This window comes from Anoplopoma fimbria, chromosome 23, assembly GCF_027596085.1.
Source record: "Anoplopoma fimbria isolate UVic2021 breed Golden Eagle Sablefish chromosome 23, Afim_UVic_2022, whole genome shotgun sequence".
NCBI lineage: Eukaryota > Metazoa > Chordata > Actinopteri > Perciformes > Anoplopomatidae > Anoplopoma > Anoplopoma fimbria.
Window position 1 is genome coordinate 14241548 of NC_072471.1, and position 24473 is coordinate 14266020.

General features: G+C 38.4%; 1 protein-coding gene across 1 annotated transcript; it reads left to right on the forward strand.

Annotated features, from left to right (window-relative positions):
* The first annotated feature begins 5218 nt into the window (after positions 1 to 5218).
* Positions 5219 to 23969, forward strand: LOC129112365 (mucin-19-like). The gene is made up of 44 exons (XM_054624432.1): positions 5219 to 5286; positions 6061 to 6105; positions 6675 to 6900; positions 7945 to 8074; positions 8227 to 8290; positions 8478 to 8560; positions 9384 to 9579; positions 9683 to 9808; positions 9917 to 10037; positions 10169 to 10304; positions 10387 to 10464; positions 10579 to 10648; positions 10804 to 10941; positions 11109 to 11258; positions 11836 to 11930; positions 12043 to 12175; positions 12518 to 12761; positions 12988 to 13028; positions 13230 to 13318; positions 13617 to 13771; positions 13887 to 14025; positions 14209 to 14313; positions 14442 to 14636; positions 15000 to 15072; positions 15154 to 15323; positions 15510 to 15666; positions 16243 to 16353; positions 16585 to 16726; positions 16840 to 16868; positions 17023 to 18447; positions 18588 to 18788; positions 19488 to 19729; positions 19917 to 20103; positions 20496 to 20718; positions 21039 to 21205; positions 21390 to 21459; positions 21574 to 21683; positions 21780 to 21811; positions 21903 to 22050; positions 22191 to 22228; positions 22360 to 22467; positions 22774 to 22813; positions 23250 to 23358; positions 23611 to 23969. The coding sequence occupies exons 1-44, from the start codon at positions 5238 to 5240 to the stop codon at positions 23774 to 23776; spliced, it is 6756 nt and encodes a 2251-aa protein (XP_054480407.1). The 5' UTR covers positions 5219 to 5237; the 3' UTR covers positions 23777 to 23969.
* The last annotated feature ends 504 nt before the right edge of the window (positions 23970 to 24473 follow it).

The window sequence follows — 24473 nt, forward strand, 5'->3', positions numbered from 1 at the left end:
GGGAAACACAACACAGGACGGGGGGGCTGCTTAAGTTTTTTTTTGTGTTTTTTTTTGATGCTGCACAAAAAAAAAAATCTTACCCACCCACAAAAAAAACTTACCCACCCCACCCTCTGCAGTTTGGAGTTACTGCCGCTTGAGCTAATCCACAATCACTCCCAAAATACAAATGTTTTCCAGCCAGTGTCAGTGCATCGCATCCCTGTGGTCCTGATGGGAGAGTGGGGAGGAAAAGGTAAGAGAGGAGGAGTGTAGTGGAGCAGGTCGTCACTACCAGCGTCGGCATGACGCAAAGAAAGATTGTTTTGGAAGCATCATGCTGGAGTGAAGCCAGGGGCGCCGAAAAGGGGGGGTAAAGGAGACGGATTCTAGGGGCCCATGATGGAGGGGGGCCCAGAGAGGCCCCTAATGATGATGAAATTATAATACAGAAAAAATAATGACACTAAGTTATTAACTAACATATAATCACACATGTTTCTTCTTTCACAAATATGGTAATGATAGTCAAAAATACCATTAAAATGCATAATTGTATGTAAAATAGCATCAAAAATTTTTGCCGCTGTGTTGGGGGCCCTGTAAAGATTCTTTTCATGGGGCCCCAAAATCCCTAGCGGCGCCCCCGAGTGAAGCCTTTATGGCGAAGATTTAGTCTGTCACAATTCAATTCAATCATGGAAATGATACATCTTACTGAGAATAGTAGCAATACCGTGCATTAATAAATCGCTATGAAAATATCGAGGATGTGCATGTCCACTGTCAGTTGATAAATGGATTTATTAAAGCAATTTTAGGTAAATGCAAAAATCTAAGTTCTAACAAAGTAGAGGTAAACATTACATTACATTACATTACAGTCATTTAGCAGACGCTTTTATCCAAAGCGACTTACAATCAGTAGTATATTACATATCATTCACCCATTCACACACTGATGACAGGCTACCATGCAAGGTGCCACCATCAGACTCTAACTAACATTCATGCAACATCCATACAAAAAATACTATATATATATTTATAGATACAAATACGTGCAACATATACATGAACTTAACAGGTTGTTAAATATGAAATATATATTCCTAACAATGAAACGCATTTCAGATTGGCTTCGTTCACCATAAATTCATCAACAACCTGCTGCCTCATGCATAATAGGAAAACGGCTGCCCCCTGCAGGTATGACTCTAGTATTGCAGGTCCATGATCCTGTAGATCAGTGGTTCTCAACCTTTTTTCAGTGATGTACCCCCTGTGAAATACTTTTTTAGCCAAGTACCCCCTAACCAGGGCAAAGCATTTTTGGTTGAAAGAAAGATGTAATACTAAGCGCTCTGCCATCAGTGTCTGATTTATTAAACTGTCAACACTGACGATTGCATTGTTGCATTAAATTCAGTTTATGAACTTACACTTATATTTTATTGAATATTTATTAAATAACATTTTTTAAAGGATTTTTGAATGGATGCTAATTTTAAATATATATTTTTTAAAAATCTCACGTACCCCCTGGACTGCCTTCACGTACCCCCAGGGGTACATGTACCCCCATTTGAGAACCACTGCTGTAGATTGTCTTAACACAGTCAGGGTCAATATCAAAGAGTTCGATGAAACCCAGCAAATATTGACATTTGAGAAGCTGAAACAAGAGACCCTTTGGCAAGTTTGCTTAAAAGATTACTTGAATGATTGACTCATTTTGAAAACAGTTCCCAAAGCCCAAGCTCCTGTCTGCACATTGCTTTTTTTGTCAAACAGATTGGTCAAAAACTAAAAAATGTTTAGTTTACTCTCACATACGACAAAGGAAGGCAGCAAATCCTCACAATAAAGAGGCTGGAACAAGTCAATGTGTTTGTCATTTTTTGCTTTAAATATGTTTTAAGAGATTTATCAATTGTCAAAATATCTGCCCTCATCCAAACCAAAGATAACGTCTAACTCCCCTTTCGAAGCTGAAGGCGGAACAAAATGTCTCCATGAGCCACAATGTAAACCCTCGTCTGTCTTGTTCAGAACTGCCTCTTTCTCACACTAAACCATAATCCTTGCTTGCCTTCTCCATTATTGATCAGGCTTCAATCACAGAAATAGTAATCCGAGTGAACATGCTGCATGGCTGCAGCCTGGAGGAATGACATGGCTGTAGATTAATTTGTGTGTGCAGGGGATCAATATGTGGACAGTGGTGTCACACAAAATGGAGAATCAGTACAGCCTGATAATGGCTCATGATTGAGCCCATTAGAGAAGGAGAGCAAGAATGGGACATGCTTCCTGTATGCATAATGGTGTACATGGTTTCATGGTGAAAACGCATTATGTCTCTTCAAGGGAAATTAACCTTTTTATTCCAGCCGAGTAGCAGGGCCTAGGGGTGGCGATACGATTCAGTCAACCGTTTAACACTTCACAACTTCTGTCCAGATCCTCTAAAATTAGGTAAAAAAATATCTCGCCACATTCATGGTCCTCAGAGAATGAAGCAAACTCTTTCCTCAATTGGAAATTAGCTGAGCACATTTTATTCCAAAGAGGAAATATATAAAAAACTGTGACCTATTGGATAGGGGAAAGCACACACAGGCTCTGATTCCCTATGACCTCATAAACCTGGCCATTAAACATAATGAGATGGCTACCCCCCACACATTAAGAAATCTGAGAGCAAACAATAACCAGAACAGTTACATCAGAAACACAATTGACTTGTACAGGACTGCATATACCGTATATTTGAGCACATACATTATTCCGCCATAAGTAATTTATGGAATAAGTAGATTATACCCTCAAACCTATTACTCTAGGAATGTAAGGAAAATTGGATAAAATAGGCTTACATGTGATGTGTTAATCTACAGTATAACTAATCTTCTGGATGGTAACATATTAAAAACAATATGAAACCACAGTGTTGTGTGTCACAGGCATTGACATTAGGTATAATGCGCATGGTTTTCTTTAAATAAAGTGTTTATCGTGCCTAAAATAAATGGTTTACAGTTTAATTTTAGCCATTTGATATGACAGCCAACAAGACACTGTAAGAGAGGTTAAGGACACACTGAAGAGAAAGCATAGCTGCCTGTGGACCAACCTGTGGAGAGGATAATGTCGTTAAACCAGTTCCAATCAAGGAAACAGAGCAGTATGTTTGTTTCAGACCTACTGTGCTAAATAGGCTGAGTATTGACAACTCAAATCTATAGACCTTTTTTCACAGCACCTTACATTTAGGTTAGCTGCTTCCAAGGTCCTGTATTGGGCATGCTGTCTCACTGGACTGGTTCAGTGAGGCATTTAATGGAACTTTCTGAGACTTTCTGAAGAACAAACCAGTGTGTACAGACAATTAAATATTCAAATTACTTTTGCTGGTGGCCAGAAACTTGACTCCAGATAATGCATCTCTGTATCTGCTGAATGTAGGAATGCAACTGCTTAGTTAGCTGCTAGACATAGCCGTTAATAATATGGCAGGCCTGTCTGTCAGTTTATTTTAGAGGTCTTCTGCCTCCTAGTGGCCAAAAATATATCAACATAGCTTTAAGACATCAAAATGTAATAATAATCATTATCACCCAATTCTGCAGTTCAGCAGAACTTTATTGCCTCTTTTAACCTCTTTTTTTCTATTTTCATTGACCATACTAGTGCTATCTTCAGCATCAAAACCCTGATAAACCCACTGTGCTACTTGCCCAATACCGAACATTAGCAGCGAGCTAGCTGGTGAAGAGTGTCAAACAGCTCCAAGCCAAAACACCCAGCTTTTTTTCTCAGGGATTTGTGGAGACCAAACCAGAATGAAGTGGTGAATGAATATTGTACTTTAACATTTTCCAGCGAACAGAAACATGACTCCAAAGGCATGATAATGATGTTCCATGAGGAGCTCTTCTGGTCCCTTGTGACCCAAAATGTGTGAATGTAGCTTTACGTGATTACAATGTTAAAGGTTTTGTGATTCAAAACTTGAATTCAAAGCAATGTACAGTATGCTGTGTACTAACTGACCCATCTTTGTGTTTCTGTGAGAAAGGAGAAACAGGCAGAACAGGTTTTGCTTCTGGACAACCATTTTTTTTTTAATTATCAAATGTTTTGTTTATGTTGCACTGACAGAACTTTTCATAGAACTTGTCTATGAGTTATGCCAAGTAGTAATACCTTATGCCAGGGAAATGTTAGCAGAGCAGAATGGTTTATTTATCATTTCCAACATGGGACAGTTTCGATATAAATATAAATGTATACGTATTCACATTATTTAACCTTAACCAACAACAAGTTACTGCAGTTGTAGTTAAATGGTTACAGGTTAGTTTTATTCAGTAAAAGTACTCCTCAGTCTTAATATCTACACACACTTACATTTATATTGGAACGCGTGATAGATCTTGGTTTAAATCTCAGCCTACTGATTTCTTGATAAGCCATTATTCTTTTAACACCTCTGTGAACTCAGTTTGCAGCTCTAAGTATAATCTTTGCATGAAAAGAAATCTGAGTAGCTGCAAACACGTCTTTAAACGTCAACGTGGTACTCTCCCTCACCTCTGAAGTTGAAAAATAACTAACTACATCCTGGTTCATGCACCCTGACCATTCATCAAGTCAAATTTTTCGTTTTTTCATTGATCCATTTGTCCTCTGTTAACCAGCAAAGCTTTGTCTAGTTCCCCAATGCCAAAAGTAAGCATCCCTCTTTGTCAACAAGACACCTAATATTTTACCCATTATGTGTGAGGTTACGTGACTCAAATATTAACACATTGTTGCTATTTCTGGCAGGAAACATTTGGTTGTAAAGGAATGAAAGAACAGGCTTGAGTTTCAAATTCGCTCTAGCAGTTGATATTGAGTCGTCCACACTGTGTTTGTGCATCCAACCTGACATCTTTCTATTCAGGATTTATCTTTCACACACACACTCGCAATTTCCCACGGGAGTACGTATCAGATGTATTGTTGTTATATCATGAAATAGATTTATTCAACTGTGAATGCAATATGATAACTGGGTTCCTGCAAACTACTAATTAGCTTACTGTTTAATCTGATTTTTTTTTCTCGTTTCCTGGTATATTGTGTGCATGAGCGCGTGGTGGGTGGTTCCGAATGTTTGTGAAGGGACACTGCACATATAAGCCGTGTGGTGGACTGTTTGTGCAGTTCCTCTTGGTTTAACCTGCTCTCCTGCAGCATCAGGCAGCATGACCTCACAGCGATGGATGCTGGCATTTTGCTATTTTTTGGCCTCAGGTAACATGATGCAATTGTTAATTTAATCATTAAATATGAGTTAATACTTTTAAACAGAAAAATGTGAATATTGCAATTTCTAATTACTACAGTATAACCAAAAATTTGTATGGAGTTTTATCAGCATAAACAGCAAAATTATAGAAAGAAAAGATGCAATATTTTAAGTTGTTTTTCATGATGTTTCCACTAGATTAGTGGTGGAATAAAAATGTATGTTTACTGTACTTAAGTATTTAAATTGCATGCTACTTTATATTTATACTATACTACAACTCAAAAAATATATATTGTTCTTTTTACTCCACGACGTTATCCGTTAGCTTCAGTTACTTGTTGCTTTACAAATTTAGAATGTACACTCAAAACACATGATAGTCTCATAAACTATGATACAGCACCACTCAATAATCAAATAAAGTAATAAGTCAATTAGCTAACACTGACAGGAGCAATTGTTCTCAATTATGAGTACTTTTACTTTTGGTACACTAAAGTAGAGGTATATGAAAATAATTTTACTTTACATCGAAGTAGAAGACAATACTTTTACGTGAAATTGTTTAATTTAGGACTTTTAGAATTTAATATTGCACTATTGGTGCTTTTTTTTACTACCACTGATTTGCATTATCTGTGCCTTACATATCTAATAGTGTATGTGGTATAACAATAAGAACCCTATTCGTAATTATTTATGTTGTTATTCATAATTTATAATTTGTCATTACAATTCATGTTCACTTCCACCGTGGCATTGTATTTCTCTCCTAGTTTTTGGCACAGGGGAAACCGTCACCACAACAGATACTCAGAAATGTGAGTACAAATCAATCAATGCTGGATATTGATCAGTTCATTATACAGATTACTTTTTAACATCATTGCATATGTCATATATACTGGTTATATTGTTTAATTTTTTTTATAGAAACATGCTGTTTCATTGTTTTTCTTTAGGATTTGTTTCTCTGAAACATACTGATATATTGTTTACCTGTTCATTTTGTAAAAAATAAAAATAAAAGGTTTATTTTTGTCAATTTTTACCACTTGCTTTCTGCAGCTCTGTACAAACAAATATCATGTTGCACTGTGTATGATTGTGTGGCAAATAAACATGATTTGCCATTTAATTAGTTTTTTTTATAGAATTTAAATAAAAGTTGAGCATTTGGCGTATTCATTTAAAAATGGTACTCTTAAAAATATTATCATACATTATACTCCTACAAAAAGTGAATTAAATTGTTTTTTTGTGATTGAAGAGATATTTATTGGATTTCAAAATTGATATCTGAATTGATTTTTAGAAATGATGGTATTTCATTTCTGACTTTCTCACTTATGTCTGCATTTTCTAGCATTAATCTGTAAATTATGTTCAGACACTTGCAGGACATTTGGCAGCGGGGTCGTCCAGCCTTTCAATGGGTCAAGTTTCTATGTTCCATCCAACTGCCCGTTCACACTCACACGCTTCACCCACAACCGGGTGGGATGTGATCTCATCATACGGCGAGGGGACAACGGGCTGTTGGTCCAAGTGGAGATCCTCATCAACAAAGTCAGGACAGTTGTGCAGAATGGAAGCATCCTGGTGGAGGACAAAAGGTTCGGGCCCAACTCAAACCCACCCTCATACCGTTTCATTACAGAAAACTGCATCTACACTGAACACCAAGTAATGACTTGGGTGTTTGCCAAAATGCACAAATCATTCACCTTAATGGACATTCATGATCAGCCACACAACCAGGTTTTTTATTATGTGTTCTTAATACCACCAATGTTAGTTGATCATTAGCTTTGAGTGTGGGACACTGCATTATTAATTATGTGTCTCTCTGGGTTGAGTGAAGTGGTTACATTCTGCAAGGTCAAATATGGACTGATCTTTCGGGGAGATGGAAACTGTAATAATTCACCAGTTTTATCATTATTTTCTAACCAAAGTTGAGGAAGTGAGAAGACTTAGACAGAAGTGAAAAAAAAACCCTGTTTTACGTCAGGTGGTGGTCTTAGTTTTGTCTGACAAAGAGGAAATGTTTATTAAATTATTTTGTATTTATTTAGTTTAAATCCATTTTCTCTGTATCTGTATTGATATCAAATGGTCGAGTGTAGCTAAGTACATTTATGCAAGTATTGGACCACTTTCTACTTCTCCTCCACTTCACTTTAAATGGAAATAATGTACTTTTTAGACCACTACAATTATTTGAAAACTTTAGTTACTAGTTTCTTTAGATTTTTGGACATAGAACATATGAAAATATACAAGTGCAGCTGAAACGATAAGTTGATTGACATAAAATGAATTGGCAACTAGTTTGATAATCACAGTCATTTTTCATGCAAAAACCTTTCACAGTTCTAGCTTCACAATATGAGGATTTCCTGCTTTTCCTTTACATTTTTTTAATACTTGTGATTGATTAGGTTGATTAATTTATTCTGCATTGGGTACTTTTCTTTTTAATACTTTAATGGCTTTATCCTGATTGTACTTACATGCTTTTACTTAATTGACATTTTCGCAACAGGATTTCTTACAGTGTGGTACTTTGACTTAAGTAAAGCATCTGAACAGTGTGCAAAATACCCGGTGGTTCCCGTCCATCTGTTTGTTAACTGTAAATGTTTGTTTGCTGACAGTGTTTCCCTTCCATACGACCACACCTACCAGCATATCTTTCATTACGGCATCTACACTAGACTGAGGAGCTCGCTGCTTCCTCTATCTGTCACCTGGCACAATGTACCTGGAGGAATAGACACTGTGTGGGTGAGTTGACAACATACAGTAGACACAACACACTTAAGAGCATATCCACAGGCACACAAATGCATGCACACATAATCAATATCTTAAGTTAATTGGAACATTCAACACTAACCTCACACACTGAAGCCCATTTGTTTAAACTTGTTGTTAAGGTGGAGCTGGAGCAAGAGCTGAGCACCGAGATGTCTGGACTGTGTGGAAAACACAACGCCCCAGGTATGATGGTTAGATGACTGGAATTATGGTTCGATTGTGTTGTAATAAAGCAGTAGTAAAATTTACAGCAGTGATTTTAGTAGCAGAAGCAATTATAGTGTTGGCTATTTGTCGTTGTAATAGCCTATACTTTGACATTCATTTACGTACAGTTCGCTCTAAGAATGCACAATTTTCATGACATCAGGCAACAAGCAGCAGTTGATCACAGAGAGCGTGCTTGCTGAGGACACATGTCAAACCCGAGATCCTGTCTCCGCTATAAATCCAGTGAGTTAACAATTATAATGATTGACTGTTCGGATTTCAAACACAAACGAGTTAATGCTGTGATGATACTAGATACCAGTCTGCTATTGGTACTGCTCTGCTCTATGTACTTTCTTTGGGTTTTTTTTCACTCATTGATCTCATTGAAAAAGGGCTTGAATTAATTGAAGCTACCAAGTTTTTTGTTATAAAGTGGTGACTTTATAGGATTTAATGGCAGTTTTAAATATTGAGTCATAAATGTCATGCTGCTAATTTTTTTTTTTTTGTTAATTTACTCCTTTGGGAAGCAATTCATTCAGCTGTGCTAAGATAAAATTAAGGTAAACACACCTACATTTATTAACAACAATAATGATGATAATGATAATACCAATAACAATATTTATACACTTCTTTTGTATTTCACCTTTCACACAAGAAAGGCAGCACAAAGTGCTTTACAATAAAAGGAAATACACCCTGCCATAATTAATGGAAAGTAAGATGGCAATAAAACACACTATATCAAATAGGATGAAAATAAAAAATAGGATGAAATAGAATACATATAATGCTTAACATAAGGTGGAAAATAAAAACCCACTGAATAAAAATAATAATATTAAGATCAGTTCCCATATTGTCAGCATTTACCAATATCAATGAGCACAGCAGCAGAATCAAAGAGTCTTCATTCTCTTCTACTCTGTTATATTCTACATCAGTGGTGGAGATTTAAATTTTTAGGACAAAGACTCAAAAAGCACTCACAAGTACACTCACTCCATACAATATGTCCTAGTTTCAGATGTTCAGGGGTTTTCTCTGATGACATTTGTAGGTATGCAGAGAGTTCTTTTCCTACACTTTGGATTGTCTGCAAGCCAGGACGCCTCACTATATCCAACTCTGTGAAGAGAACATTTACAACCATGAAACAAGCAAATACATCGGCTGTGCTTTCTTCAAAGAAGTTGTACAACAGTGTGGAGACAGAAGCTATGCCTGGCACGTGTGGAGAACTATAACCAAATGTGGTAGGTGCTCTTTAAAACTAGATTTAAAAAAATATTTGGCATGTTAGGACAATCATTTGATGGACACTTGATGTGATTGCCTTGTTTCTGTGGGTCAATGCAGTGGAACCGGGTTGTCCAGGAGACCTGGTTTATGTAGAACAGGGTCCGGCCTTTGTTCCCTGCTGCTCCAACCCGAACCCCATATCCTCCAACCAGGAACTCACCAGCTCCTGTGTCTGTTCGGAGGGTGAGACAGCATTATCTGACTTTATGATGTAGCTCTTCATTTGTTGTTTCATTACTTGTTTAGCCTCCATGAGCCTAATTATAAAAGGTATACGTATTTGCATTGTAGGTGAAGTGCTTAATGATCGCGCGGATGGCTATCACTGTGTCAGCGTGTCCAGCTGCTCTTGTGTGTTTGCTGGCAAGAGCTATTCAACCGGAGACGTACGAAGCACCAAGTGTCAGTCATGGTAATACAATTCAAACTTTATTTCAGAATCACAACAGGGTCCCTAGCAGGAAAAGTTTTGATACTTCTATTCTGGATCAATAAAACAAACTATTCTCAAGTTCTTTTAATTGAGGTTTTATCTCCACACAGTTTGTGTGACAGTGGGAAATGGCTATGCTCAGAGAACCTCTGCCCTCCCAGATGTCTCATCGAAGGCCAGTTTGTGACAACATTCGATGGCAAACAATATGCCATCCCTGGCAAATGTACATATGTGGCTTCACAGGTGAATTTTTCCGACTTGCCCCAACATGTACCATTAACCCATGTAGTCTCTATATGATACTAACTGCTCTTTTATTTTTAAGGGTCTCAACTGGACAATAGTAATAGTGTTTTCTGAAAAGGCACCCTCTCTGACAACAGTTATTCTTCAGCTTTTTCAGGTACAAGCAGTCTTTGAGGGTTGAATTTAAAATAATATAATCTATCAAACACATGTAAAGCACCAGTAATGTGCAGTCATGGAATATAAATACCCTTCTTTTTTGGATTTGCAGGAAACGTATATATTCTTACAGAACATGGTTAAATTCAGAGGAGAGGAGATCACTGAACTTCATCAGTCTGGTAAAAAAATAATTGTTGTTATTGTTATCAATGGCAAAAATTGACTGGACCTTAAATTGAATGTGTGATATGTGTAGTAGCCTAGTAATCCATCCATAATGGCTTATTTACCCACCCACCCAACCATTCAAAAACCAAATTCTGTCTCCTGTCAGATCATGCTCTGGTTTTTTGGCGGTCCTCCATGTTCGTCCAGGTCCACACATCCTTTGGTATGAATTTCCAAGTCCAGTTGTATCCTGAAATCCAGCTGTACATCACCCCACCCAGAAACGACACTGGCATGATCTCAGGTAAAGAAGTCTACAAACAAGCTAAAATATATTCACTTTGGGATTCACTTTCATTATGACTTTTTTTTTATTAGCTCTCAAGGCCAAAATTAAACAAAAACAAATACAATATATTCTCTGTGGCATGATATCATTTGATTTGTTCTCATAGCCATTATGTCTTTCAGGTCTTTGTGGCAACAGCAACAATGACACCACAGATGACTTCACCACCAGCAGCGGGATCATCGAGAACTCAGCTCAACCATTCACTCAGTCCTGGAGTGTGGGTGATTGTGAAGTGAACATACCCAAGACCTGCATCAACACTGACAATGGTACCAATCAATAATATAAATGTGCTTCAAAAATGTCGGAAATAGTTTCTGTCTATATGTCCTTCAATTTTCTCGAGAACCGCTCATCTGAACGACTTAACACTTGTATATTGCTGAGGACTGCAGAAAGTCCAGTGTTGAGTGTGAGCTCTTGAGATCTACGACACATATTTATTATTAGTTCATTATGTACACAGTGTGTAGTGTATACTGTAGCCTTGCTAGTGGATTAAACTATGTCATAGCTGGTGTATTTTTACCCCGGACAAGGAAGCACAGTGTCGAGTGTGAAGGTTTTTTGATGGATGGTTCTCAAGATATACCGAGGTCCCAGCAATAGGCCTGTTCTGAGTAGGCACGTTTTTGAACAGAGACTGCACTAGTGTGTATAAATCCATACTCAATAATTTATTCGTCTGCCTATCACGGATGAGAAGTTATTAAAAGAAAAAGACATAAAATTATACAATTTTTATATAAAATCACTTGAATTTGCTCACTAGCTGTAATATGATCATATACTCAACCTATAAGGAAAAGCAAACATACCTAATGATTTCAATATTTATTTTTGCAGAGATATATGCTGAAGGAAAGTGCTCTGTGTTGAACGACCCAACGGGGATATTTGCTAAGTGTCACGGTCATATCCCAACTGATCACTACCACACGGTAACAAGACTTTTGCCCCAATATCAATCCTTAATAAGTTATGGTGCTTTCAGCAATTAACATATCCACGACTGAATTATGTTAGAATTAAACTGATTTTTTTTATTTCCAGGCTTGCATCCAAAGAACATGTAACTGTGGCAGCAGTCTGCAGCAGTGCTTCTGTGTTGCACTTGGCAGCTATGCCAAAGCCTGCGCCAGTCTGGGTGTTGCAATCGGTGACTGGAGGAAAGCCACAAACTGCAGTGAGTTTAGTTTGATAAATATATAACTTATTCTGTCTGCATCCTCCTACTTTTTGTTAACAGCCACTAAGTATTGTTGAACATAACAACTGGTCCAAAAAGCCTAAATCAAATTAATTCTGTTGTTTATGAGATTGTTGTTTTTTCACTTTTCTAATAAAGATAAAAGGATAATTAAAAACCTTTCAGACAACATGTGTTTATATCAGTAGATGTAAAAGCTTTACTCTGAATCACTCCTGTGTTACAACCGCCAAGAGTGTAAATTTATGTTTAGGAAAATGTCACATTTTAGTACATGTAGTATAGAAAATCAATGGTACATTTAATGTTGTGTCCCAGCTCCGAAATGTCAGAAGAACCAAGAATTCTCCTACAACACGCAAGCCTGCAACCACACCTGCCGTTCTCTGTCTGGCCCTGACCTTCGCTGTTGGCTGGACGACGATCCTGTGGAGGGCTGTGGCTGTCCGGACGGAACTCACCTGAACCAAGGACAAATCTGTACCCCAAAGTCAGCGTGTGTTTGTCAATATCATGGCGGTACAACAGCCCCGGGGTCTGTCGTTATCGACGGACGACAGTGGTGAGCTGATCATCTGAGTATTTAAAGCCATTCAAAATGCTTACACTATTATCCACTGTCTGCCCTCAACAAGTCTTCCCAATGCTGTTATAGTGTGCTCAGTTGTGTCGTCTTCACCTTTGATGTACACATACTTAAGCGAAATAAGTATCGCTTAAGTGTGTTGTTCAGCAATACTTAAGCAAAATGATGCTATATCTTAAAACAAATATTGTGTCTATTGCAGCATCTGCGAGAATGGAGAGCTGCACTGTTCTAAGGATTGTGGTAAATACATATTCTTCTAACATAATCATATCATCATCATACTAATCCTTTGTTATCTTTGTTCCATTATTTCAACTTCATTCATTTGTTAAAAGCGAAAATTCACCCAGAATTTTAGCAATAAAAAAGTGTCAAAAAAGGAAAGAAAAGAAAAGTAAAACTTGACAATGTATCAAACTGACTGAAATATAATTAACACAGGGTGCAGAAATGGGAAGGTTTGTGTTCATTGCTCCGAGAACCCAGTTAACACAGCTCAGAAGACCTGTGACTACATTAGCAAACCAACGGTAGGTCAACTGATTATATGTTTTTACATACATGGCATGCTTATTTAAAGTTGATGCATAATATGGCTGTTTATTATCATTAACATTAGGGATACATATTTCTTGAGGAAATGTGATTTTCTTGTACAATAATTTAAAGGAGCTGCTAGAGAAATCTGTCGTTTTTATTTTTACATAGCCTTCCTGTCAATTAATTATATCCCTTGCATTTCCCCTTTGTCCAAATATAGGTTTCTTTTATTGTGATGTCTAAAACATTTCCTAATATTAAAAGATTTTATTTTTGCATGATTTTAAGGGTGCCAATATGACCTGTGAGAGTGGCTGTTACTGCCCACATGACCAGTATGAGGACCATAATGGAAACTGTGTTTCTCTGGACAACTGCACCTGTGTGTACAGTGGCAAAGTATTCAGTGCAGGACAGCACGTCAAAACCAACTGTAAAACATGGTAACACCTGCAATTTTACTGCTTCTTGTTCGTTCTAAAGGGCTTATCTAGCCAAAAGCCAATAAAGCCTTGATGAAGAGGCTGACTAAAAGGTTTACATCACTTTATGTTCCAGTATCTGTGGTCAGGGTCAGTGGCACTGCAAAGACGAGCCTTGCCCTAAGCAGTGTCAAGTTTACGGAAACGGACACTTCCAGACCTTTGACTCCAAATGGTACCGCTTTGGTGGACAATGTCAGTACACACTTGTAGAGGTGAGACCAATCAAGAAAGAGGAATGAAGTCCACTGCTCACATGTTTCTTTGCTCAAGCATTGTAGGCCTCCAATGCATCTCCAAAGGATAAATGACATCATCTAAATACTAAAGGGCATTTTTCAAAAGTTTAGACTATTGTTTGCCATATTTTGCTAACTTTTTAACTCTTCTTGCTTTAGGATGACTGTGGAAATAGAAACGGCTCCTTTTCTGTCAGAGTGGAGAGCGTCCCCTGCTGTGATGAGGCGCTCACCTGCTCTCGCTCCATCATCCTCGACCTTCAGGTGGATAGCTGTTTATCCGACTGAATTATACACATAAATGGTTGTCAATCAGTAAAAGTCTAGTAACTTGTTCATCAACATTCAAAACTATTCTTATACCATGAGTTGTACTTGTGTTCACCTAAAAGGAGGAAGTCACCCTGACACTGAGCGACATGAAGGTGACCAGACGCCTCCATAAAGGCTGGACTCCGCAGGTAGATTCACTTTACTCCACACACACTTTGGGACTCTACATCGTAATCTCAGTGCCAAGCAAAGGAATAACTCTCATCTGGGACAAACACACCCGGATCACCATAGAGCTGCAAGCAAACTGGAGGGTGAGTGATTTTTAAAACCTGTAATTTATCACTTGTCACTTAGATCCTCAGACTAAATATAAAAATAGGAGACACTTCTAAACATAAGGCTAGAATTCAAATTTGAAATCAGCATTTTGTACAATTACTATATGTGTTCTTGCTTTATTTCTCAACTTTGTACTGATCTACTTATTCAACCAGCTCAAGTCAACTCAGATTTATATCAAAACCCCTATGTATTGGAATTTGAACATTTCTGACTTTGAAAATATCAAAATAGACACTTCCATTTTTTTTTAAGCTGCAGTTGCTTACATCTTTAGTGTACTTTCTGAACCTTAAATACATTTTACATTGACTTATTAACCATCTCTCCTACAGAACCAAGTTTGCGGCCTCTGTGGAAATTTTGACTCCAATGAGATGAATGACCTACTGATAAGTGGCTCAGCAGGTTAATTGATTTTCTCTCTGTTTGATAAAATACCTTTACTTTTGTCATGGTGGTCAAAATAACACCAAAATCTGTTTTTAGTGGTGTCCAATCCCATGGCATTTGGCAACAGCTGGAAAGCCACCACACCTCCATGCTCTGATGTGACCACTGAGATATTTCCATGTGAACGCAACTCCTACTGCTCAGCCTGGGCCCAGCGGCGCTGTATGATCATTACAGGAGACACATTCAATGAATGCCACTTAAAAGTATGCATGTTACATATTCAGCATGCCACAAAAACCAGGGTCAGGGGTTAGACTCCTGTGAATGCATTTATTTGTTAGAGATTTATGATTTCTTTATACGTTGCAATATAAAACCATTTAACTATTTTCAGTAAAAGACCTGCACAGGAGAGAAAGCCCTTAACTGTGTCAATAAAAACTCCCCAGGTGGATCCAGATCCCTACTACCACGCCTGTGTACAGGAGTCCTGCTCCTGTGAGTTTGAAGGGAAGTTCCTTGGCTTCTGCACAGCTGTGGCAGCCTACGCAGAGGCTTGCAGCGACCAGGATGTGTGTGTAAAATGGAGGACACCTGATTTGTGTCGTAAGTTAAGACCCTTTTTTCCCTCACTATCATTAATTTGAACTTAAATCTGAAGTCCACCTTTTCTCAGATGTCCACCTTTTCTTCAGAACAACTTCTTACTTAAACTTATAAAAAGAACATAGATTACATAAGCACTAGTCAGTTCTCAAACTCACTTTCCTATTGGGCTATGCTAAAATGTGCTAAAGATGCATTATTTTTTGTTTAGGTTTACTTTCTTGCGAGAGTAGAATAATAGGACACATTAAGTATTGCAGACAATTTAAATGTAAATTCCAACTGTTATTTCATGGCTTAGTATTTCACATGGCTCAAACTCATCAGAATCAGAAGCTGTTTATTGCCAAGTACGTTGCACATACAAGGAATTTGGCTAGGTGATTTATATAATGTTTTATCAATATTCAAATATTTCTTAGTGAATATGCTCAGGACTGATACACATAAATAAAGTAATCAAACGATATAGCCAACAATCCAAAAAGTGTGTCAAATATTATTTGATGCTTGCAAGACGTAAGCTATAACTCTTTATGTCTCTAACAATTTTACCTGCGATAATTTAAAACTCAGCGGTCTACTGTGACTACTACAACGAGCTGGGGCAGTGTAGCTGGCACTATGAAGCCTGCGGTGAGATGCTAAGCTGCAGCAAAGACAACTACATCACTCACAAGCTGGAAGGTAATCAGACTTCTTCAGTTGTATCCAAATGTAACAGCTAAAGTTAAATCTTAATAATGTGTTGAATTTACTAAAATGAAAATTGAAAAAGAATTCCTAATGTTATTTAGTTTGTGTCTAATTCTGGCAGTATTGTCCTCACAATTTAAATCAATTCAAGAGTTCTTTTCTAGTCAATGCAGACAATTTAGATTGCACCCTAAATAAACATTCTGTTTGTTATTGGAAAAGGCTGCTACCCCAGATGTTCAAAGGAGGAGCCATACTATGATGAAAATACTGGTGAATGCACTAAATTGAGAAACTGCACCTGTTATTTTAATGACACTATCATTCAACCTCGGGCAGTGGTAATGATACAGTCCATTGAGTGGTAAGTTGGGCCATTCTTAATAAATACACTTTGTTTAATTATGTAAATGACCAGGGTAAATTCACTACATTGACAACTGGATATTTCTCACTCTCTTATATTATTCATTCCAGCCGCTGTGAAAATGGAACAATAAACTGCCGTAAGTATAACTTTTATTTACACACCATTGTATTTACTATTTCATGTGTCTGTTACCAGCAAAAGAAAACCATGAAATTGTTTTTGTGGCATATGTGACTTATCAAAACCTGTTTTCAAAGCACCAAACCTCAATTTCACCTCTACTCCAACAGCACCTCCCTTTCCTCCATCCACCACCACACCTGCCACCAATCCTACATCATCCACCACCTCTACACCAACAACTACAACTTCCTCAACTACGGCTGAAACATGGTCAACTAAGCCACCCACCACCTCTTCACCAATGACAACCATTACCAATGTCTCAACTACTACTGAAAATTGGTCAACTGTGCTTTCCACCACCTCTACACCAACAACTACAACTTCCTCAACTACGGCTGAAACATGGTCAACTAAGCCACCCACCACCTCTTCACCAATGACAACCATTACCAATGTATCAACTACTACTGAAAATTGGTCAACTGTGCTCTCCACCACCTCTCCACCAACAACTACAACTTCCTCAACTACGGCTGAAACATGGTCAACTAAACCACCCACCACCTCTTCACCAATGACAACCATTAACAATGTCTCAACTACTACTGAAAATTGGTCAACTGTGCTCTCCACCACCTCTCCACCAACAACTACAACTTCCTTAACTACGGCTGAAACATGGTCAACTAAACCACCCACCACCTCTTCACCAATGACGACCATTAACAATGTCTCAACTACTACTGAAAATTGGTCAACTGTGCTCTCCACCACCTCTCCACCAACAACTACAACTTCCTTAACTACGGCTGAAACATGGTCAACTAAACCACCCACCACCTCTTCACCAATGACGACCATTAACAATGTCTCAACTACTACTGAAAATTGGTCAACTGTGCTCTCCACCACCTCTCCACCAACAACTACAACTTCCTTAACTACGGCTGAAACATGGTCAACTAAGCCACCCACCACCTCTTCACCAATGACGACCATTACCAATGTCTCAACTACTACTGAAAATTGGTCAACTGTGCTCTCCACCAACTATTCACCAACAACTACAACCACAACTGTATCCTCAGTACCCCCTACAGAAATGACTAACGCAACTCAAGTCACTACTAGCTCACCCAACACAACTGGAATGAGCACAAGTCCTTCAATGACAACTGCTGCCTCAACCCAGCTTACAATGATAACTAATAACACTGCATCAACCACAGTACAGACGACCGAAACAGAGTTACCTACATTTGAACCTACTAGCACAGTGCTAACCACTACTACTTTATTCACCAGCAATTCAACAACATGGACAACAGAATCAAAACCCACAGTTACGCCAACAGAAACCTTCTCAACACAACCAACAACAACGCATAGTCAGCCAACAGCAACAACACTTCAATCAACCCATGCTACATCAACTGAATCCTCTGGTACAACTGCAGTAGTCGTCACATCTAACCTTTACACAAATTCAACCACTCAAACCAATGCCAGAGTCTTAGAAGCAACAACGTCTGAATTCACGACGATGCCACCAACAACAAATACCACTGAGATTTCAAGCTCAACCAAGGGTGCGTGCCATGTAATTGTTCTGCACATTATTCTGTTTTCTCAGTTATCCTAACAATCAGTTCTTTAAATAAACCTAAAATATGTTTTAGTACTTGCTTTGTTCACTGTCTTCAACTGTTTGTGTTTATCAATGCACCAGTGTGTGAGTGTATAGACCTGAAGAGGAGAAAACGCTGGGGTTGCGGGGAGATGTGGACAGAGGACTGCTTCCATAAGACCTGTGCAGGTGGGAAGATAGAGTTGAATTCAGTGGTTTGTCCGGAGTCTACAATTCCCAACTGCCCCAGAGACCAGTACACAAAAGTCTCGGATGGATGCTGTGAAACATGGAAGTGTGACTGTAAGTGTATCCCTGTCTGTCTCATTTATCCTTTTTTCTTTCTTTTGTGTTTAATATTTCCCTCCACATTTCTATTTCTGATTGTTTATTGTGTGTGATTAGGCATGGTATTTTATTTTAGAGTATAAAGTGCTGCTCTTTAGAACAGCATCAAGTAATCTTTCTCCAAATTTACTACACGTATCTATCCTTATAACGCCACGCTCTGTGAGGATTAACTTAAGGACATTGGTGCCTTGACCCATATGCAAACCTCAGCATGCTAACATGCTCAAAATGACAAAGTTAAGATGCTGACATTTTGCAGGTAAAGTTAAATATGGTCACCATCTTTGTTTAGAGTGCTAAATTTTGCTTATCAGCACCAAACAAGAAATACAGTTAAGGCTTATGGGAATGTTTTGCAGGTATTTGGTAATGATGTTAAGTATTGGACAAATATAAACACTGACCAGGTGATGGTACTAAAGGAAAAGTTAAGGGATCACCAAGGTTATTAATCAGTCCTGTGGGAATGGTGAATGTATGTAGTAAATTTCATAGCAATTCCACCAATAGTTGTTAAGATATAGTCAGGATCATAGTGGTGCATTGACTGACCAACAAAGCAATTCCTAGTGTGGCTAAATCTTTTTTTATTTCCAAATACATTTGTGTTTTGTGTCCCTATCTGTTAAAATCCCCTCTTATCCTCCCTAGGTCGCTGTGAGCTATATGGGGACCCCCACTACATCTCTTTTCAAGGTGTAAACTTTGACTTCCTGGACGAATGCACCTACATCCTGGTGGAGGAGCGGTCACCACGTCATGATCTGACCATTGCTGTGGAAAACGTAGACTGTATAGCAGGCCTCCCAGGCTCCTGTGTTAAAAGCATCATCTTGAAATATCAGAACAATATAGCCACACTCAGTATCCTTTCAGATGTGTTTGAAGTACAGGTAGGATACAATACAACTCTATTTATTTATAGTATGCCATGACCCCTATACAATATATTGGCTATTTGGCTACAAGGATGCTAATAATCATTTTCTGTGATATAGGATGTTTTACTGTATGTATAAAGATACCATGCTCTATTGAAGACTAAGAGAGTTGGTTTGATACTGATCTAATCTGCCCTAGGCCATTCTGAACAATGTGACCATAGAGCCGCCATATGAGGAGCATGGGTTTAGGTTTGAGACCACAATGTACACAGTGGCGATCTACCTCCCAGAGATCCGCTCTTATGTCTCCCTAAGTCCGTCCTATACCCTGGTGGTCAGTCTGGCCATGGAGCACTTCCTCAACAACACCCAGGGACAATGTGGTGGGTAATGGAGCTAAATGGTCCACTGGTGTGGTTAAGTTCATGTGGTATAACTATTTTAACTGTGGTTGTTTGTGTGTAAGTCTATCAACTTACAACAATAGCCAACATGTTTCTAAATTGGCTTGTAGGCTAACAACAGTATGTTTAGCTTAACGCTGCATTAAACACTTTCTGATCACTAGCCCAGGCGGAAAGAAACATAAAGAAGATTGTGATTCAATTTGCTTGCTCACATTTTACACCTCCTTTTTTCACCAGCCACTTTTCTCTTTTTTTAGATTTATTTAATGTAATGTACTGGCTGAAAACTGCACGTAGAGTGTTTATATCAATTGAAATGTATATGTGTATATTATACATCAAATTGCACCTCTCCGTCTCCTCTCCAGGTGTATGTGGTGTTGGATCATGTATCCGTAAAGGAGGGCAGATGGAGGAAGACAGCTGTTGTGATAAGACAGCTTATGACTGGGTGTATGAAGATCCAGATAAACCTTCCTGTGCTTCTGCACCGAGGGACATACTTTGTTACACATCCACCACAGAACCCCCTTCCACAACCACTTCCAAGCCTTGCCCTGCGAGCCGTCTATGTGAGCTGCTAGACCACCAGTAAGCTCCACTCACTAACACACACACACACACACACCTCCTCTGGGCATTGTTGGGAAAACTGGGAATTACTGTGTTTGTTTACAATTTATTTCATAAATGCAAGGTACAATGCTTTGGCTTTACCTACCTTGTGACTAATGCAGACACTTAGTGGCAGCCACCCAGAGTAACCCCATACACCCTAGCTGCTTATGCCCTAGCAGTTACCTGTAACACATTAACAACATCCAAGCAGCCACCTAGAAGTGACATAGTGTTTAGCTAGTACCACCCTAGCAAACTCATACTAATACAGTCAACTGTCTTTGTTTCCACAGAGTCTTTTCAAATTGCAGCAAGTACGTGAATTTGAAACTTAAAAAGAAGAACTGTGAGTTTGATTCATGCAGGAGTGGTCCTTGCTCTTCACTAGAGCAAGCTGCTACGGAATGCAGGATTAATGGTGTCTGTGTTGACTGGAGAGCACTGACTGATGGAAGCTGCAGTATGTATCTTTTATAATTTTTTCTTATTCTCTGTAAAGCAAAGCCAGTCAGACTAGGGACTTAAGTTTTTTATGTCTTTTTGGCCTGACTGATAATGATGTTTTGAATAAAAAATACAAATGATAAATTCCTCTTTAAACCGAAACTTACATTATCAATTAATTGTCCTTGTTTATGTTTCAGATGTGACTTGTGCAGATGGATTGGTTTACAGCGAATGTCGTGACAAGCTAGATGACTTCTGCTATGGAGGGTTTGTACAAATTTTAATAACTTGTTACATTTATTTCTCAGTTTATTAAATAGAAAATGATTCCCCTGTCAAGATTTCCAAAGTTTCTGTTTCTCTTCTTGTTTGGTTTTACAGAATGCTTTATCAAGGAGGCTCCCTGGACCGCAACAGAGAAGGCTGTTTTTGTCCCAGCGGCCTCATCAAGGCAGGAAACCACTCAAACATCTGTGTGTCGGAATGTTCCTGTGAGTAACATGGCCTAAAAAGGCTGAAACTCACACCTATGTGTTGCCATTACTAGTGTTAATGTATTTGTAATGTGTTTGTGTCTCGTCCATTAGATTGTAAAGGACCGATCGGTGAGCCCAAACTGGTGAGTAACTTTGTCTCATCATTGTGAAAAAATTGTAATATCCCTGATGCAAGATTGGATTCTAGATTTTAAAAGTATTTCTGTCTTTCAGCCTGGTGAGATGTGGAGGTCCGGCTGTTACCTGTGTACATGTAACAACCAGACTCGCACAGAGGAGTGTGTTCTTAAACCTGAGCCAGCTCCGATCTGTAGCTCCAAGTCTATACTGGTAAACAGCCCTTGCTGTAAAGCGATTTGTGGTAAGTAACTGCACGTTGTAATATTTTTAAAAAATGTTTTCTAGTATTCTAGTAGTATTCTTCTATCAAAGACATTCCTTTCCCCACATGATTACACATGATTACTAAAACTAATCACACATTATTACCTAATTTTTCAGTTGAGAAGACATGCATTTATCATGAACAAACATACCAGGTACGTTGTGTCTCATCTAATAACAGTCTACATCAGACCCTTAAAGGGAACACGCTTTATAGATAAATGAAATGAAATGAAGCATTGTACTGTATATTTTCTTGTTGTGATATCAATCTTTGTGTGTGTAGGTAGGAGACAGATGGATGGATGCCGCCCATCCCTGCACTTCATTCAATTGCAGCAAAGAGGGTATTCAGACTGAGACTAGAGTCTGTCCCAGTGACATGTGTCCCGAGGTACTGCACACCCCCCGCTCTGCCTTATTCTACAGTAATAACTCATGTATTACGACAATTCCCACTAAAGCATTGTTTTGTTATGAAGTAAAACAATATTTATATTCATTGCATGTAGAAAGAGTGTTCATTCCTACAGGGGTCCATTTTGGAATAAAAAAAGGTTAGGAGATGGCAATGCGAGTGTAAAGGAATTTTTCCATTCACTTAAAAAGCTGAAACAATGGAGCCAAGACATATTTTAGTGTTAAAGAATAACTAGAACAACACACATATAACCTTGAGGTCTTTTGCTGTATTCACCAGGAGGACAGAATTTGGGACGACCAACACTGCTGCTTTTCATGTAAGTTAAGTCAAATCAATAAAAAACTGATTTACAATTTCAGTTTGTAGAAGTATAAAAACTCCCGCACACTGGCTTCTTCACTTGCATATAAATGTATTTTAGTCACGACGTTTCGGTGCATAGACCTTCATCAGGTTATTTTAAAATAACCTGATATGCAAGTGAAGAAGCCAGTGTGCGGGAGTTTTTGTTCTATATTGTCTACTTAAGGTATTCTCCTACGCACCTGTCGTCCTACTGGAGTGCAAAAGGTTTGCTCTTAGTTTGGAGAAGTATGACAATTTAGTTTCAGCAACTTAACCATTGGAAATGAAAATAATGTGGGGCTTTCTTGAATTAAATTCTTGATCAAAAGGAAAATGTCTTCACATTATGTAGATGCTTTGCTTCCAATCATCAAACTGCCTCCCGTATTCATTTTCTCTGACTTCAGGTAACCAGAGCTGTTATCCGAAGATGACCGCTATCAACGTTACATTAGACAACTGTACCACCGTCGTTCAGATGCCTGTGTGTCAGGGCCAATGTCTGTCTCCGCCCAGGTGAGAAGAAATACTCCTCTCACTAATCGCTACCAATAGTATTGACACACATTTTGAGTTTTTTTCTTAGTACTTTTACTTCAGTCCTGTGTGGATTTTAGAGACTTTCCTGACTTTTATATCTGGTTAAGGATAAAATAACACATCTTTCTCCCTCCCTCTGTCTTTGTCGATGCCTCTCTGCCCTCCATCTTCTTTCCTTCCCCTCCCACTCTCCCCTCCCCACCTTGGTGCCTCGGCTCACTGCAACAGGGTCGTGTTACACGGTGACCTGCAGGTGACGCAGAAGAGCAATTGCTGTAAGGCTCAGAGCTCAGAGAAGAGACAAGTGACCCTGCAGTGCCTCGAACGCAAGACCCTGGACTACACCTACAAGCACATCACCAGCTGTGAGTGCAAAGGCTGTAACATGAGCTGAAAAGTCTTGGCTGCACAGACCGGAGCCAAGAATAAGCTTTTTCATCACGTTTCCTTTATTACATTTTCACAACAAAATCTAATGTATTCAAATTGAATTGCTTATAAATGTATATCCCTCACTTTATTTCTTTGTTTAGGGCAATTGCTTAATCTGCTTTAGATCAAATAAACTAAAACATTGTCTACTTGCCAAAGTTTGTAGTATGTATCTTCTTTCGGTGCAGAAATAAACCCAACTTATATCTACTTCTTAACCTAAGTACCTATTGTCAGCCAGACAGATCTGGCCTCGATCACTCCCATTTCTGCCAAAAAGGAGTTTTCCAGAAAATAAAGGGTTGTTTCACTTAAATCACAAAAAAATAGCGTCTCAATAGTGGTATCAAGCCATGCAGATAAGTTGGATTTGCCCAGGTTTTTGAGACACTCTATCTGTGTCTTAACATATTTCTGTCTTAACACCAGTAAAATGAAGTTAAAGGAAATGTACTTGAAACTGCATTGAAAAATACAACAACAAAAAACACAGCGACATCTCTTTACAGAATGATCATCATTGTTTCTCTAAATAATCCCATTATTCTTTTCATAACAATTTCAACCAAAGAAAAGACCCTGTGCTTTTGTAGTTTAGATGAACTTGCCCTTTACGATTTAACTGTAAGTTAAACTGTAAATTCTAAATGTCATTACTG